The 18,543-nt window shown below is 39.3% G+C and overlaps 1 protein-coding gene across 1 annotated transcript in view; it reads right to left on the bottom strand.

Moving 5' to 3' along the window:
- Positions 1–18,543, bottom strand: part of LOC137298457 (uncharacterized) — a 48,595-nt gene that overhangs the window by 15,762 nt on the left and 14,290 nt on the right. Inside the window, exons 3-15 of the mRNA XM_067830727.1 lie at positions 17,188–17,310; positions 16,191–16,269; positions 14,062–14,209; positions 13,271–13,409; positions 12,817–12,972; positions 11,051–11,120; positions 7,526–7,632; positions 3,250–3,339; positions 2,592–2,621; positions 2,067–2,287; positions 1,776–1,851; positions 1,083–1,160; positions 664–696 (exon numbers count right to left, since the gene is read on the bottom strand). Coding sequence (XP_067686828.1) covers positions 664–696; positions 1,083–1,160; positions 1,776–1,851; positions 2,067–2,287; positions 2,592–2,621; positions 3,250–3,339; positions 7,526–7,632; positions 11,051–11,120; positions 12,817–12,972; positions 13,271–13,409; positions 14,062–14,209; positions 16,191–16,269; positions 17,188–17,310 — 1,350 coding nt within the window. The remainder of the gene's footprint in view (positions 1–663; positions 697–1,082; positions 1,161–1,775; positions 1,852–2,066; positions 2,288–2,591; positions 2,622–3,249; positions 3,340–7,525; positions 7,633–11,050; positions 11,121–12,816; positions 12,973–13,270; positions 13,410–14,061; positions 14,210–16,190; positions 16,270–17,187; positions 17,311–18,543) is intronic.

Below are 18,543 nucleotides of genomic sequence, written 5' to 3'. Positions count from 1 at the left end.
GCTGAAATGGTGATATCCACAACTAGACTGCATGAATGTGAACACCAGAGTAACACATGACATGAGTTCCACCAGCTATGGCCAGCGCTTCTGAGTGAGCAAGTTTAGTACTGCACACAGTCAGCCACTGAGGTGTGCTAGACAAATGTTGGATGTGTTTATGTGAAGGAGAACTAGTCCATACAACCAGCACTTGTATGTACCTTACTTATTACAGAATTTAATGTACAAGCATTAGGTTGTGTGTTCGTCTTTTGTTTCTACATGAAAGAAGCAAGTTCTGACCTTGTACATGAAAGAGTGTATGAGGCCATAGTTTTCAGACTTTGGTATGTGTCTGACCAGTTTCAAAGGACAATTTAAAGTTTTCCCCAACTTCTAAAACTGACATTTCTTGCCATTCAAAAGGAGAATTTGTACTTTACTATTTTTAGCATTGTCCTAAACAGATACAACAGCAAGTACTTGCTATTACTTGCCATACTTCTGAAGGTTTCAAAATAGACCTAGGTTAAAGTCAATACTATTTGGGTAGAAGCACCATCGTGGACTCATACTCATACTTCAAAGAGTGAGGAGCCTCATCATCAGCACACATTCAGCACTGGTTTCCCTTATAAAGGTCATTTAACAACTGATCCCATATACTGACGAAAAACTTACTTTCAGCTTTGAATATAGTCGTAATCCTAAAGCCTGAAAAGAAAAAGGCTGAAGATTAATTTAATTAGCACAAATGCAGAAACATACATTTTGTGATTGGGCAGGAAACTCATTAGTTATAAAATGATTATATGATAATAATCATATACTCTCTTGTGCTCGGCAAAACTTGCAATAATATTTTTACAGAATTTACAGATCTTGTCGGGATTTTTTTTTAAAGTTAAGAAAAACCAATGTTACACAGTTTGTTTCAGTTGCTTGAAAACAGAAAAAAGATATCCAAATATGTTAATGAAAAGCTGTTCTCAATGATCTGTAGAGTCAGGGACTGAAGTCTACATTCAAGTCAGTCCAGGAGACAGTGATTATACCAGTACAGAAGCCACCTATAGGGTACAGTGCAGTTCAACACTTACCAAATACAGGACATATGTCAGATACACCAGGATTGCTACAGCAACCACAATATAGATATACCAGTTCTGGTTAGTGCCCTGGAAATAGGAAATACATGTATATATAAGCTGCATTGGAAAATCAGATGTTTCCCTCACATATCATTCCCCTACTGAGAAGAACTGCCAACACTTCTATAAATGAACTTGTTAGGTGCACCATAAGCCACCTTACATTAGACCAATGCTTAGTATCTGAATATACATAATTTTGATAGTATCAAATTAACCCATTTAAACTGAAAAGGAGCCCTAGGGATACCAGAGAATCAGAACTGAGGAAATGTAGACCAATGCTTCATCTGGGCCCTAGCATCGCAGAGAGGGAAAATAATGTGGTTCAGGGACTGTGCGACAGACTAGATGTGCCTCAGCTAATCGAATTATATGGCAGTTTCCTAAAATTATAGTATTACCTATTTGACCAATGTAATGGTGCACAGGGTGTCTAAAATATATTTCTTCCACTTGAAAATGCATATATACTTCACAAGAATAATGTAAAATTGTGAACTTCACATGTTATTATGAATGGGTTACAAGAATACATTTCAACACTTTAAAATTATGCTACTGTTTATTTGTATAATAACATGATCATATATGCCAACCCTATTACAGCTGGGCAATGCGTTGTATTCATGTTCTACTTACCACAAACAAGTAGATGAGATATAGGTTAATGCCCATCACCAACAATGCCAGTATCCACACAACCATTTGCAGCAATCTTCAACAAACAAGATTTCATGATCATGAACAAAATATTCATGGACATAACAAATGTATATATACATTACTTCCAAACATTAATTTGAGCAAACGTTTCCACAACTTCAACATTTTGTTTGAAATCTGCATGAAACAAGAGAAAGCTGTTTAGGAAATATGTCAGAAGTACTAGTTGAGAGCTCACTATACCAGTGAGTATCTTATTTCAGTTACCTCCCATTCTTGAAACTTCCCATGATCCTGGTGCTGCTGGTGAAATGCAGGACAGGTAATAACGCAAATGGTAGCTGTACACTCTGCAGGACATTGAGCCAGTTGTTGAGTTGGTCCAGCTCAGTGGTGGCCAGCAAGGCTACGGCGATTGTGGGCACCATTGCTATGCAACGAGTCACCAGCACCCGCTTCCATTTTGCCCAACGAATGTCCAAAAATCCCTACCAAAAAGCAAACAATATAATATTCAGGCTATAAATATACACACCTATTTGATGAAACGATGCACTGCAAATTTACACCTGAACATTTCATAGGTAGTGTATCGACTCACCAGTTAATAATACACATTTTTCAACAGCAGTATTTACACAACTTGACGAACAACAGCTTGATTACTTTTCAATATCATCTTCAGTTTGATTTTGACTGAAAATATATATCCCTGGTAAATCCCAACCTGATTGGACGCCTGTTAATATGGGCAGTGGATGGACATAGTTCTCTCGGTAGACCATTTCTTACCTCCATCACAAACTGTCCAGCATAAGTACCCTGAAATAGGAATCAAGGCAGTGTAAATCATATATCAATGCGGATTTGGTGATGTTTTAACAATTTCCCCCCATTTTTCAAAATACAACTCCATGTTATGGTATTTGTGTCTAAATAGTACAGGATTCCACAGAACATGGAGTATAGTTCTCTTGCCTGAAATTTCTTTCTCATTCAAGTTTCAGAAGAACAATTCTATAACACTTTTTAGTGACATGAATCTAAACTGTAATATGAGCTTGTAGATACTTACTTTAGTAGGTATGATGTAATGAGTCATCAAAGAGAAAACCTAATGTGTTTTCAGTTTGTAGTTTTGAAATGTGAACATTGCAGAAAAAAACAGAAGGTAGGTATATCTTAATCTTGGCACAGAATGCAATGCCTAATACAAGGAGACATACTATCAAACTGGCAAAAATGAATATATACGAAGAAATATTACTAACTACAACAGTATTAGGAAAATATCATGTCTGTTATTTCATCACAAATTTCACAGTTCTATTGATCAAGTTTGTTAACGCCTATTATTTTCAAGTTTATAAAAGGTGTGCAAGGACTTGCACTACATTAATTTCAATATATAGAGTATTCCTATATACTGTGACAACAATTACAGACTCACAGTCATGGTGGAGCTCTGCCCTGCAGCTAACAGCCCAATACCCCAGACTATCTTCATACCAAGACCATAGTTCTCGGCAATCCAATCACCCTGGAAACAAGAGGTGCATAGTGTGAATAAAGTGAACTTCCGTGAGCGAGTGAGTGAGTGAGTGAGTCAGAGTGAGTGAGTGAGTGAGTGAGTGAGTGAGTAATTCGTCCAGGGACCATTTCAAAAGCTCAGTGTAGATTACTACATTGATATCCTTGAGTTGTGGATTAGGGACTCTCAAGTTTTAATGGTGGAGCCTGTACAAAGTGAATAACATATGGAGGGGCATAATATTCAATCTTAGGTCGTGACAATTGAAAATGAAGGTAATCTGGAATAGTTCAACATTCAGTCTTACTTCAGGACAATTCACAATGCTGGTGATGTGTGAGAACACAACTCTTTCTCAAACAGGAAATGGAGATGGTTGCACATTCTCTGGGAATGACTACGAGGCATCCTGTTTATTAAAATCACCTAAAATTATTTTACTGAAGGAAATTCAGATAACCTCTACCCCAGTACTAAGGAAATAGATCTCTATCTGACCAAAAATCTCCCTCATAACAGATTTCACAAATATGAGAGCACAAATACTCTGTGGCTCACCTGATGAGTTTCTGCAACATTATATACCACTCAAAAAAGGTAGGGATATTGGATTCACAAGACTGATAAAATACAAATGATGAAGCCAAGGAGGAAGTAGATGATGAAGAGAAATTGAGGGAAAATGTGATAATTTATTCCATTCCTTTGGAAATGTTTCTTATGTATTGATATATGCATTGGCACTGGCTAGTGGTATGCTCACAAAGTGGAATATTCCCTACATGTTTTGAATGGTATATTTGATCTGCATGCAATGATGGGTAAAGAGGAAAAAGAAAAACAAAGAACAGACGTTTCTACACAACAGACATCCTCCTGATATGTTGTTTCGACCTCAGCAGTGTCAGTAACTTTGGATGGTTATATGGTACTATGTATTACAGGTAACCTCCAATGTCTAGTCTGCCACTGGCTTTGCCATCGATCATCATCGCAGGGATGCCAACCCTGAATTTAAAGTAAGCTGAGTCGTGCCTTGCATATAGACAAATCAGAGAGTGCATATTCCCTCCTTAACGGGAACCTGTAGCGACGATAATTTGGTCCTGTTCTTCCAATATGCATCTGTAATTTTCTGAGTGGATCACATCCAGTCGACCTTCTCTTCTGAAGAAGGCTTCATTGACTGGAATGTGATGCTATCTAGATTAGTATCTAGTATCTAATGCAACTGAATGTCAAGATTATAATCAAGACTAGTTGCGACCCTTCTTCATGCACAAGTATCTTCATTACGAGTCATAATCACTCATGCTAGTCTGTTTGAGACGTGCGTCTGGACTCTTGACCATTATACTCTGTATAGTGTCTTGGTCTCCACAAGTCACGTGATAAATGGGTGAGTAAACTCAGTGCCTTTGAGGAACCGTTAGTTGCAGTGCAACAACAAGAATCCCAAACTGATGAATGCTGGTGACAGCCTCTATGGCTATGTCTCATAGATAATGATTGGCAAGCACCGTGTTTGATCTCCAGAAGCAGCCCTCCATTATAGTTGATAGTGAGCAATTCCCATGCAGATCTGGTGCAGAGGCCAAAACTCTGACTTCATGTGGGTTGGAGGTTCCATTCCTGCTGCTTTGTAGGCCCTCAGTTTAACAGCTCTGATCCACACTGAGGTAGTATTGCAGGATACTTCCGTAGGTGTCTAAGTAGATGTAGGGATAAATAGGCGCTTGAAACGTAGTCTTCTAGACTTGGTACGTGAGAGATATATCTTCACCGCTCTGATTGGGCATTATGATAGGTCTTGAGTATCATGAGGCCTTTAAACTGAGGATAATGGGGGTATGTGGAATTGTCTATCCGGTTGACCTGGCAGTTGAGTCTTTGCAATAAAATCCCATCTTAGACCAAGATGTACCGTCTTTTGATGAAATGAATCAAATCTTGTGCAACTGAAGTTGAGAGCATGAATTTCTGACATTCGTGCAGCTGTAGCCAAGGCAAGCAGAAACAGCGTCTTCTGAGTCAGCAGTTCAAATGAGGTCCTTTCTAGTGGCTTGTACACATCACTTGTGAGATGTTGGAGTACGATGTTTACATCCCAAGTTGGAGTTCTAAACATGCGTTGTTGGTCTTCCAACTTGAAGGAGCGTAATGGGGAAAGTAGCTCAGGCACTCTAGTCAACTTGATCCCTGTTTTCATTGTGATGACTGAGGTGAATTCCACTTAGTATGTAGATGATGTAGAACCTTTCAGACTTCTGGAATGTTGTAAATGACATAGATGATCCGCTATTTGAGGATGGGTAGCCTTCATAGCCACGAATCCTTTCTTCCTGGCATATGTCTCAAACCGTTTCCAGTTGTCATCACATAAGGTATGAGTGGATTTCCGTAAAGGTGTCTGCCCTTGTGGAGTATCCTCTGTGTTTTAAACAGGCTTTAATATGGTCCATATGTGAAGTCAGAAGGCAGATGGATTGCCGTGCACCTGTTTGGTGAGTGGATGGATGAGAAGATTCTTCCAATCTGGTAGTTGTAGAGCTAGCTTCAAGTGATTTACTAACCTTCCCATTTGTGTCAGTAGCCTGATGGTGAAGTCTAACTACATTCTGAGTTCACCTTACTCTTGATGGGCTTGTACGCTGTCATCCAGGTAAAAAGCGCTGCTTAGCCCTCTCAGGTGTAGATAATTGACACTGGGTTTGGTGACCCAAGTAAATAGCCACGGGGCTGAAGATATTTCAAACGGTAGAACTGTCCATTGGTAATGCTGACTGTTGAAAAGGAAGGGTAGATATTTCCTGGATTCTCAGAGTATCAGGATGTGTAGATATGCATCCTGTAGATCGATGCTGATGAGATAGTGTGCTTGTTGGATGAGGAGCCTTAGTTGTGGAAGATCATTCTGAAGTGCTCTGGTTTCCATAGAAACTTCTAGTTGAATTCCTTCATGTTGTATATAAGCCTAGTCTTTGGAATTCGTCTTGGGTACCAGAGAAATTGGGGAGTACAAGCCTGGCGTTAGACTCTGTGGCTGTAATACTTCTACTGCTCCCTTCTGTATCAGCTTTCCTATAGCTTTGGTCAATTCGTCTAGTTGATCTTCGTGACGTACTCAGCGTTGAGAATTCCCCAATTCCTCCAGCAGAGTTGAAGACGTCCACCCACTTGAGACGGTTGTACAGCAATGGGTGGAGGTGGAAGACTTCAGTCGTTCTAAACCTGATCTTCAATGTTTACCTCTTTCAACGTCCTTGGACGGATAGCCTGACATCTGAGAGTGCCTATTTCCTCCACAGGGGTGGCGAAAAGAAGAAGACTTGCCTCGACAAGTATTAAACTTCTTGTCTCTTGCCCCTCTGGAGAACTTGGGCTTGTTAGTGTAACGCTGAGTTGTTTGCTTGAGCACCATTGTCAAAGTGTCAGTGGACTTGATCATCATGACCTCTCTTGAATCTTGGGTGACCGAACTAGCTACCTCTTCAATTTTCCCATCAAAAACTGTAGGCGCTGACCAAGGGGCTCGATGTAAGGGCCTTGTCAAATTTTCACTTGCCGATGATACTTCCTATGTGAGTCCGAGTCTAAAGGGGACGACAAGTGCAGACGGCACCTTTGACGTACTGGGGAGACTGATGAGGATCGTCTGCGCTCATGAGTAGACCTGCGAGTGCACGCACTCAAAGAGTGCATAGGTGGATCCCTTTCCAGACTGCGACGCGAGGACATAGACGACAGAGATGACCTCCTTGAGTGGGAGCATACATACAAGCATTGTCACTTAGCTGACATAATCCACTATCGCAATTTATCAAATCAAACTTAAAAAGCAATAAAATTAATAGTCGTAGTTATGACCTGTCAACCTCACTTGATATGTTCTGTAATTGTTCAAACAAACAAATATTTTCAAGATTCACTTTGACCTTGACATCAATGTCATGGTGTATGAAATATACGCTTGGCGTCGAATGTGAAAAATATCCAGAGAATGGTACTTGAGATATCTTGCTGACACGGATAAAATGTTAAAGTCCCCTTGTGATCTTGAAATGAAGGTCAAGGTCATTAGACCTGGCTGGAACGGATGGCTGGATCCTAATACTTTATCCCCTTGCTTTATGCTAAATGCATGGCAAGGGACAATAAACCATTAAACAAGTATGTCCCTAGACGAAGTACTTACAGCCTTGCGTAGACTTGCACTAGCAGCATATTTGGGTTCAGAGAAGGCTGCTGCAAAAACGGCCACCACAAAGAGGTTGATGAGGAAGGACACAAACAGAGCAATGGCTGAAAGAAATAGAATAAGACATGAATTTGTACATTTGTCATTTGTAAGATAAGGGTTGAGGTACCCTCAATGTTTGTTTATGTTACCTGAGCCTGAGATACCTCAATCCATGGTAAACGAGGGACAAGTGAACAAGTTACAATATCGGTCTTCACTTCTGATACATAACACAGAACCTCTTAAACAACTGCAGTCCCCAGTGCACAATTAAAGCCATCCTTAATCTTGATCTTGATCTCTATTCTCACTACACAAAGAGAATCATTGTGCTTGCTTTGACATTAAAACACTGTAAGAGAATAATGTTTCTTCCATCATTTGGCCATGGGCATGCAAATAGTGAGTGAGTGAGTGAGTTTAGTTTTACGCCGCACTCAGCAATATTCCAGCTATATGGCGGCGGTCTGTAAATAATCGACTCTGGACCAGACAATCCAGTGATCAACAACATGAGCATCGATCTGCATAATTGGGAACCGATGACATATGTCAACCAAGGCAGCGAGTCTGACCACCCGATCCCGTTAGTCGACTTTTACGTCAAGCACAGTCACCTTTTATGGGTTGCTGAAGGCCTATTCTACCCCGGGACCTTCACGGGTCTGCAAATAGGTGAGAAAGCCTAATCTAGGGGTGTGAGGGTCTACCTTTAGAATACAGCACCACTAACTTTAAAAAGACGTCATAATACCCTTTTATGTAATTGTTGGCGATTTTGTTCAAAAGTATGTTCACGAAACAGTGCCCTATGACGCCGGCATAGCAAGAAGGTCGTCAAGCTCAGTGTATAAGCTCTGCTCACTCATGTTTCATTATATCTCTGCCAGCTATGTCAATGCAGAATCCCAACAATGTTGTGAGTTTCCAGTATTTCTTCATTGGCGGATGCCCAATTTTCCTCAAGCACCAGTTTAAAATATTTTGCTTTATGACCAGTACACTCATATTTCTTTGTAATAAGAGGTGCTGAATTGTTATATTTTGTGTATTTTTTATATATTGTATTTTTTAAATATAGTCAGAATGCGATATATTGGTCACATTCTGTCAATTTCTACTTTTTGCAGTTTTGGTCAATTTAAATAATCTGAATATATTCTATATTTCGATTTAAACGTAACTGTTTGGACCAGATGAATTACAAATGTAAACTAATATAGAAATATAACTTTTTAATTCAGTAATTTTCATCATTACACTGAAATGGAGTTTATTAGTATTTATATTTCAAAGAATTAGGAATGCATTGCACTGAACACGTCAGCCATTTTTGTGCCAGTTTGGTCAATGTATTCTATTTATTATAATTATTTCAACTGGTTATGGTTTAGGTTTAGGTTTAGGTTTAGGCCAGTCTAAGTAAACTTAGTCTCAGTGTATTTTCGTTACACTCCACCACTGACTCTAACAAAACGTAGTAGAAGGTTGTGTCAGGTAACCTTTGAGCGACCAATGACCGTCCAATCAAACAAGAGACCGTCAAGTAGATTTAACCAATCAGACAACGGCTACTATTTAGGGATCGGAGGGACTTTCAAAATATTCAGGTCACAGACACAGATCTCCATAAACAAAAATCTGCATATAACACAGTTATTTGACCTGCAGTATATACGCTTTTGGGTTTCTGTTGACATGGTTACCATTAGATAAGATGACATCCTTGAATATTGCCCAAAACACCATTTTCAGCGACTGTTTACTCACCGTTGTCAAGGTTGTACCTACAGTGTGCATCACCCAGAAGTGAGTGTATGCTATATAGCATTCAGATTCATTCGAGTACGAATCTTTTCGAGGTAAAAAAAGTTAAAAAGGTATGTGCGGATGTGCACTTTTGCGATTTGGTAAGCTGTGTTCTGATTGGTCAATCTCAAAGCTTTGTTACCTGATGTGACCTCCCATAAGTTTTTTTTAGACTCAGTAGTGAAGTGTAACGAAAAGTGCTGAGACTAAGTTTACTTAGGCTGAGGCTTAGGCTTAGGCTCAGGGTGTGGGTTTGGGGTTTAGGGTTTTGGCATAGGTTTAGGTTTAGTTTAGGTTTAGGGTATAGGCTTAAGGTAAGGGACCTAATCCAATATATAGTAGGTAGATGTTCAGTATAGTGCATGTGTACCATTTGTTTTCCTTTTGCATTTTAATACTTTATGCACACAAAAATGAGGGATAAAATATGTCAAAAGTTAAATACACCATGAAATGTTTTAATGTCAAATTTTGGGCTAACGGAAATTGGCCTGGAACTTGAACTCCAGCCACTTTCACTACTGCATATGTTCAAAAAATGATTCAAACTCACCCTTGTGCCATCACTAGACATGCCCATGTCTCACTCATTCCTCAGCGCGATCAACATTATCCTTACCTTATTCCCTGCAAAACACTTCTGTCAAAAAAACACCCAATGATATTTTTACACGCACATCATTCATGCATGCAGTGTGAAATCGACGTCTGATGCCTGACGTTAACAACCGTCTCAAGTTCAAGACATATCGGATCATTTCACACCATGTACATTGTATCTTATAGATTACAGACCAGGACGAATGTGCCAAATGGTATTGGGGCCATTAGGCAACCGTCTGTAGATTAAAATCATGATACACCAAGTCTACCCATAACCTTCGTAATTGTCCATAACCTATTTAGACTCTTTCTCTTCATTTCCGTGATGTCACCAGAATGACTAGCTAAATTTGCGCATTGTGCATCAGTCAGAGTTGACATAGCTCAGTTGGTAATGCCCCCATTCAACTGACCACTGGAACCTCATCTGAAGCCCATCTAATGCCAATTTTGTGAAAATTTCACCGTACTGATGAGTTCCGCAGAAAATTCACCCCACATCTTTTTTGGGTGTTCCCCCTTTTTGGTAAAATCTGGGTTAATCAGATAAAAGACTGGTAGCGGTGTGATGTCTGTCCGCCATATTCAACGGCGGCATCCAACTGAAGCGACTGAGGTCCAATTGTAATTCAAGGGTGACCTGACACAAATCTGACACTTCCAGATTGCTACATGTCATGTTGCCCTCCGATAAGAACTGAATTGGTGATGGGCAGCGTCGAGCAGATGGCAGATTATTGCAGGGAGACGAGCGTCAGTTGACTGTTAATCATCAGATACTGATCAGATTGCCATCATGTCCGATTGTTGCATGACATAAATCTGACACACATTGGACAGACTTGACACTAATCCAACACTAACTCAGTTTGCAAACGGAAATAGCTTCCGATGGTGAATTCAGCTTTGAGCTCAGTTCCTCCATTGGATGTTTTTGCCTTGTCGGATCATGCCTGACACGTCAAACACTGACCTGACAGTCAACAAACACAAAATGCTTTCCTGTTGTGATATAGTTTAAGATATGATTAATATTTCCTTTTATCAACCCATAAGGATTAAACTTACCTGATTCAATAGCATAATACATATTGGCCTCCTTCACGCTGTTTCTCTTGCTTCGATCTATACTTCGGGACTGGAATGAAATGTACGTACAGGGCTGTGAGAACAATGAGGATGTTACACTCACTTGCCTGAAATGGTCCAGCAATAGGATCAACACTAGAACATAAACTCCTGCATATTACTCTGGCTTTTCACAGAAACATCACTGAAGACTGTAAAATACAATTATTATGCATATGGTGGAAAAAAAGTGCACACAAATACAGGGTTGCAGATTTCAAGAACATATGTCCATTACAATTTTCACAAATATGTGAAACAAAAACATTAGATGTAAATTACCCTGTACAATGCAATTTGGAGAACCAGTTGTGTATCACTATCATGAAAAATCAGAAAGGAAACGTTTCATTTACACAAAGACATGCATTTGCAAGGTCAAGCTTAGAAAGCTTCCAGTGTTTGTTGTTTACTGGTGTTTGCAGCAATATTCCAGCTATATAACAGCAGTCTGTGATCAATGAATTCAGACCACTTAATCTGGTGACTGATATTTTAAGCAATGTCCCAGCATACATGATATTAACCCATTAACTCATTGAGTCTGACCATCTGATTCATTCAGCAACTTCTTGTATCAAGCACAGGTTGCCGGGGACAACAGTTACTTGGAAGCCATTTGGAATGAGAAGGCAACTGTTATCTTATGCAGGCATTAAATGTCTCATCAATGTGGCATCAACTGTGTTCGAGCCTGGATCAGAGAAACCAAAGATCAACGGTATAAGCAATGATACATGACCTTGTGGTTTACCAATGTCTGATCTTCGGGTACTGAGTCCTAGGTACTTGGACTAACCTGTGACGTACCAGGGACGTTTTGATTATGATCAGCATTTCATTAAGTATTATATATTGCTGTTGAGTTAGATTGCAATTCATCAGTCCACTTTTGACTAAAACTGACTGTAGATGTTATAGTCCAGAAAACTGGGCACCAAAATGAAGAAGCCACAATGTGATTGTAGCACTCAGGTCACTGAAACTCACATATCTTGCTTCAGGCTCATCAAAGTCTTGGGCTAACATCACCTTTGTGCAATGGGGCCAAGACATCTATTTTGAAAATTCTCTATATAGTGCACTCTGTCTAATTCAGACTTACTTGGGACTGACTAAAAAGTCTGACCTAAACACCAGTCTGAGAAACAGAAATTTCCTTCCTGAAGACTCAAATTTTCCCTGGTCAACATGTTAGACAACTATCAATAAACTGATTATTTGATCGATTAGTGCACCATCAATCACAATGTGTCTGAAGGCCGCTTACATGAACATCTCAATTTTGGTATACAAATTAGTGTTAATCACACCAAAGGTACATAAGCGTTGACCACTAGCCAAATTACACAAACCATTCAACAGGTTGTTTATTCGAAGTTTAATGGCCAAGCAGACTTGTTCCTCAGTCTGGATTATATAGTAATGTATTCATATGTAACTACTTTTTCTGGCTGACACTATGGTCTGAAATCTGAAATAATGAGAGTCCAAGATACAGAGCTATATCATTATGACAACAAAGAAGGATCACATCGGGACTGTAAGTTCAGGCTGGAACTAGAGCAATCCGAGAAAGGCCGAGTCTGAGTTGGACAGAGTGCACTGTACTTCCGAAAGAAAGGCTATGTCAAAACAAAAATGCTAGAATGAGAACATGAATGGATACTGAACGTTAATGATCCATTCTGATACATGCTACTAACCAGTACTAGAGCGCTGTGCAGGTAGATGTTGTGTGGCATGATAATGGCACCAACAATGCCCACAAGCTGTTGGATGGCATTCTTGTCACAGTCTTGGCACCATGGAAACCAGAGACCTTGCAGGATGGCTAGTTGGTCTGGCTTGACCTTAATGTACTGCAAGAGTGAGTGAGTGAGACAAATACCTCCAACACACTGTGATGACTTTTGATACCATGCCTTACCAATGAAATCAGCATCTGAAGTGCCTCTTGAGCTGTCACTACACCTTTGTCACAAATCTTGACATATTGAGTGAGAACAATGATGGTTTGTTAAACAATTTTTTCACTGTTGACAAAATTAGAACAAAATTTCCTATTGAATTTGGTGTTGGTTTCAGTCATTTAGAATTATTTGTTTTTGAGTTACATTATAATTCATTGAGATGTTGACTCAAATGGACTTTACTTGCCATGTACAGGAAGGCAACTGCCATTGTTGTGATGAAAACTCCAAACAGTGCCTCAAGTTTGCGGAGCCCAGCATTCTCCAGGAGGAGGAATGTGAAGGTGTCCACACCAGTGATCAACACACCTGCCCAGATGGGGATTCTGTACACAGTCGCATAACATAACTCTCACTTAGGAAGAATATTCCCCACTATGAACTAATGACACAAACATATTGTTCTTTAGACAAGCAACTCTCCACATTGATCTTTTAACGATTTCTGGGAGAAAGGTAGAGCTGTTCATAAATTTACATTGGGTCAAAGAGCAGATTTTTTAAGAACTGATGAGTAATAACCAGCATGAATGACAGAAGGATGGACAGATAACATCTGAAAGGACTGATGGAAAGATACTGGCAACCCATAGGCAATAGATTAACTGATTATGAGGCACATTACTGCACATTGCTTTCTCCAACTTATGCAAGGTGTTCTGTCATGTGATATCTAATATAGCAGGATGTATTTCTATGATAATATTAACATATACTTATCCAGACTGAAAATCTGACCAAAATTATAAAGGATATAACCTGTAAGACGGACCCAGGAAAACCAACGAAACAGACAAGCGCAAGCCAGTGTTCAGGTCACGTGAGACACTAATGGCAGGGAAAGGGGAGGCAACTTGCCTATGAGAGATTTTACATTGGCTTCAGGGAGCAAAGGGTTCCAAGTTTTCCATGAAAACCATCAAAGGGAAGGGCAACAAGCATATAGCATCAGGATATGGAAAAATAAATGACACTTGCATGTGATTGGACAGAAGGTTGATGGCAATGGCGGATCCAATGACCTCCTGAATGTCACTTCCTATGATAGCCAGCTCTGTCATCAACCACAACACAATACGTGGAGCTTTAGGGTATTCATGTCGACAAACCTCGGCCAAGTTCATTCCTAAAAAGTACACAGGACATAGTTTAAGTGGACATAAAATATGCTTGCAACTTGGGCAATGCCTCTTTTGTGAGGGTAGTGAGTTTTTCTTTTGAGTACTATTGCCTCCAGCTCTTTGTTGAATACATACACATGCAATATTCTGGAAGGTTATTCTTGAATTTTTTCCTATATACTCCACTTCCCTTTCTGATAATATATATAGTCTGGTTCATAATTATTGAGAATTTTTCTTCTTACTTTGAGCTATCCTAACACCTCAACTGATTCACTGATACTTAAAACTAAGTAATGGTATAAGGGAGGTAACTCATCTTGGCCTACTGAGTATAGTACAATTAGTTACCTCCCCTGAATTTGTAGCAGACGTCATTTTCCTCAGCACTGTCAACAATGTCTGCTGAAGATAAAAGAAGGTTGATTTTTGAGTTGTGTAATCAAGGAATTGATGATGTAAATACATTGGCAAAGAGAACAGGAACTCCTCTTTCTACTGTGTATAGGATTAGGAAGAATTTTAAAGAGGGAAAGGATTTTGGGCACCAGAAAGGAGCAGGGAGACCCAGAAAATTGGACTTCTCAGATCGCGTCCGGCTGGGAATTTTAGCGTCTAAAAAGCAAAGGGCAAGCATCTCCAACATCAGGTATGAAATGATAGAAAGGGGATCAACAGTTGTATCAAAATCTACAGTTAGAAGAAATTTGATTGATCTTGGATGGGAGAAAAAGACTGGAATTCCTTCTCCTCTCATGAAACAAGAACATAAAGACAGGCGTGTTGAGTGGTGTTTGGCACATGAAAACTTTGAATGGGAAAATGTGATTTTTACTGATGAAAGCTCAATATCGGTATATCCCAATAATGTGAAAATATGGACAAAGTCTGCGTCAGCACCGTTGTATCGACGACCTAAATACAGCCCAAAGTTTCATGTATGGGGAGGGATATCCTTATTAGGAACGACCCCGCTGTGTGTGTTTGAGGGAAATCTGACAAGTCAACGCTACACTAACATATTAGATAATTTTCTGCTTCCAAGTGCACATGTGTTTTATGGAAATGACTGGATTTTGCAGCAAGATAATGATCCTAAACACACCGCAAAACATGCCAAGCAGTGGTTTCAGGAGAAAAATGTGACTGCATTACCATTTCCTGCATATAGTCCTGACTTAAATCCCATTGAGAACATTTGGGGGATGATGAAGGAATGTGTGAATCAAAAGGGGTTGACAAAAATTGTAGACATGAAGAGAGAAGTGGTCCGATACTGGGACAGCATAACTCACGAGACACTAACCTCTCTGATAGGAAGTATGCCTACCCGTCTTAGACTGTGCCGTGAAGCTCAAGGAGACTTGATAAAATATTAAATTGTTACCTACACAACATGAAAAGGTCAGTTCACGTTCACAATACATTCAATTTTATCTGATTTGTTCTCGTTTAATAATATGAAATGCTTTAGCTATTCTCAATAATTTTGAACCATACTGTATATACACACACATATACTGATGTTCATGGAACCCCATCACCTCCATTGTTATACCATGGACTTGTCTGACTTAGCAAAGACGATAGAGTCATCACTTCTCTGCTTGGAAACTTCATTACCATCTTGAAAACAGCACATCTTATAGTATGTGCAGGTAGATTTATTTATTTCTCACATAAATAATAATAAATGGGCCAGCTTTATGGATGAACAACTTCTCCATTCAGATGATGCGATGTTTTGATACAGATTCTTGCTTGACAAATACTTGCCTGACAATGATACAAGAATCTGTATCAAAATGTTACACCATCTGAATAAAGAAGATGTTCATCCAAAAAGCTTGTCCATATATTGTTCTCAAACTTCTACATAATGTCACTTAAAAAGGATGAATTATTTTGCTTTTGAATTTGGTTTTACAGCAAATACCCCTAAAGCTTTTGTAGAATAGACTAACACTGGGACAAGAAGTATCTTGCCTGTCACACATCCTAGTCTGGCCGCCAGCAGCTGCAGCACCAACCCCATCACTGTTGCCCACATCAACACCCACAGCAGCTGTAACAACAAAACACACTAGGTCTGTGTGGTAGGGAATGCTGGAGAGAGTGAGTGAGTGAGTGAGTGAATGATGAATTAGAGCCTTGACAACACTTCCTCCTCATTATCGTCTTACATGCTTCCCCACCTCTTCCATCCTTAACCCATACATTCCTAACCATGTTCAACCGGATATTTAATTTTGTTTGACTGCAATCATCAATAAACCAACCCTGTGCATGCTCTACTTACATAAAGGAAGATAACCCAAGTAAAGGCTGACTCACTGGAAGTCCCAAGTCTTTGGGGCTTTACCCACACATCTACCACACCAGTGACATTAATATATGATTCAAATGCTTCATCCATGCCTGTAATGACTATTTTCTCACAATTTCAAGATGTTTAGAAACTGTTCCGTTAACACAATGCAATCCTTTCTGCAGATGAAGTTATATCCTGTGATTACACGATGCCATTTAGAAAGTGGTCAAATGCAACATATGTCATATTTGGGATTTCACTTTCTTAGTAAAGTACAAATTCTAGTACTTTTTTCGGTTGAGTCCCATCCGCTGAGCGGGCTAGGCGGCTGACTTTGTGTGCTGGCGATTAGGTGCCTGACTCTGAGGGTGCGGGTTCGAATCCTGGATGGGACTCAACCGAAAAAAGTACTAGAATTTGTACTTTACTAAGAAAGTGAAATCCCAAATATGACATATGAAGTTATATCCTCTATGAAATCATCTAGCACTAGCATGATTGTCAAAGTGAATGGATTTCTTTCTATTTTTTTTAAAGAAAAAGTAACATTGTCTGCCCGTTAGAATTCGTAACTTACAAATAAGAATCCTCCTTGCCCTGAATGTGATCCTCAATCCTCAAAACAGGGACTTTTGGACAACAAAACCATTGAATTAAAAAAACAATAATTACCTTGTACTTAGCAATGGCTCCTGACTGCAAGTCAGACTCGATATTCCCAGGATCCAGATAAGCAATGCTCATCAAGAAGCCTGGTCCTGTAAAGGTCCATAGTTTCTTGAAGCTGAAGCCAGCCTACAACACAGGGTTTGGTTCATGTTAGTGTTGTACACTACAGGATTGAATAATTACTTCTTTTTATGTTGAACTATTTGTAACAAAATGTGGCATGAAAAACAAAACTCTGAGTTTGTATTTGATACTGATATATTTTTGGAAGCAGGGCTTGCAACAGTTGCATTCCTGATGCATTTTAACATCAGCCTTTATCTCAACATTAGCACTTGTATGACATCCTCATTATGATGCAGTGTGGATATGTCCTGTTATAACTATGTGTGATAGTGATCAAGGAAATCAGGAATTCAGCATTTGCTATTTGCATGGCTGTAGATTAAACCAGTTCAAAACCAGGAACTAATGCGTAGTTTCCGTGCCTTGATAAGGTAACTATTGACCTACCATACAATAAATATTTTCAGGGTGCCCAGGTGGCATGACAAAAATTATGAAAATAATTCTCACAATTCATGTAATTAAAAATGCTACAAAATTTGACTATTAGTTGTCTTTGTTTGTAGTTCACCTCAGATCTGGCTTGCAATATGTGATATTTCCTCTTCACTTCCTAAAGGGGCAAACGACCTGATCGAATCTCGGCATAGGCTTCATGCAATAGTTTGGTTCCTGGCATTTTGGTTACTTCTATTCCATATACCTACAATATCTTTAATTAATCTAATCTAATCTAATTGCACTTTTATCTACATTTCTCCTAGACGATAAAAATGCGACTCAAATGAGTCTCAGATTTACTGCACCTCTTTTTCCCCTGCAAATTTGCAGGCAATTTGACTCTGCAGTCCAGGATTCCCATTCTGTATACTACTCCATCTCTTGAAAAGGATTCAAAACAACCGAAATTGTGTATCTGTGTCAATCACTATCTCACAGGTAACCACAGGCATGGTCATTCTTAATAATACAGCTTTAGATAACATTTAGCTCATGTGGGTACTGAGCCTAATGTATGTTTTTGGAGCAGGTATTATACATGCTCAGTGGGTATATTATTTTACGTTTCTCACTTCTTTCAAATACATGGTCATTTCAGTGATTTTACTCACTTATGTACACATAGTTGAGTAAGCAAGTATGTACTGTCTTATGTCATACCTGAGCAAAACTAACTAAATTATATCAGAAATGATTCATAAAAAATCACTCATCCTATACAGACAGTACAAAGCTAGTCCTGTACTAATGGTACTACTTGATAGCAACTGATGTCATTTTCATTACACAAGC

This window comes from Haliotis asinina, chromosome 10 (assembly GCF_037392515.1).
Source record: "Haliotis asinina isolate JCU_RB_2024 chromosome 10, JCU_Hal_asi_v2, whole genome shotgun sequence".
Lineage (NCBI taxonomy): Eukaryota > Metazoa > Mollusca > Gastropoda > Lepetellida > Haliotidae > Haliotis > Haliotis asinina.
The sequence above is the reverse complement of the archived record's forward strand: the minus strand, read 5'-3'. Positions and strand labels throughout refer to the sequence as shown.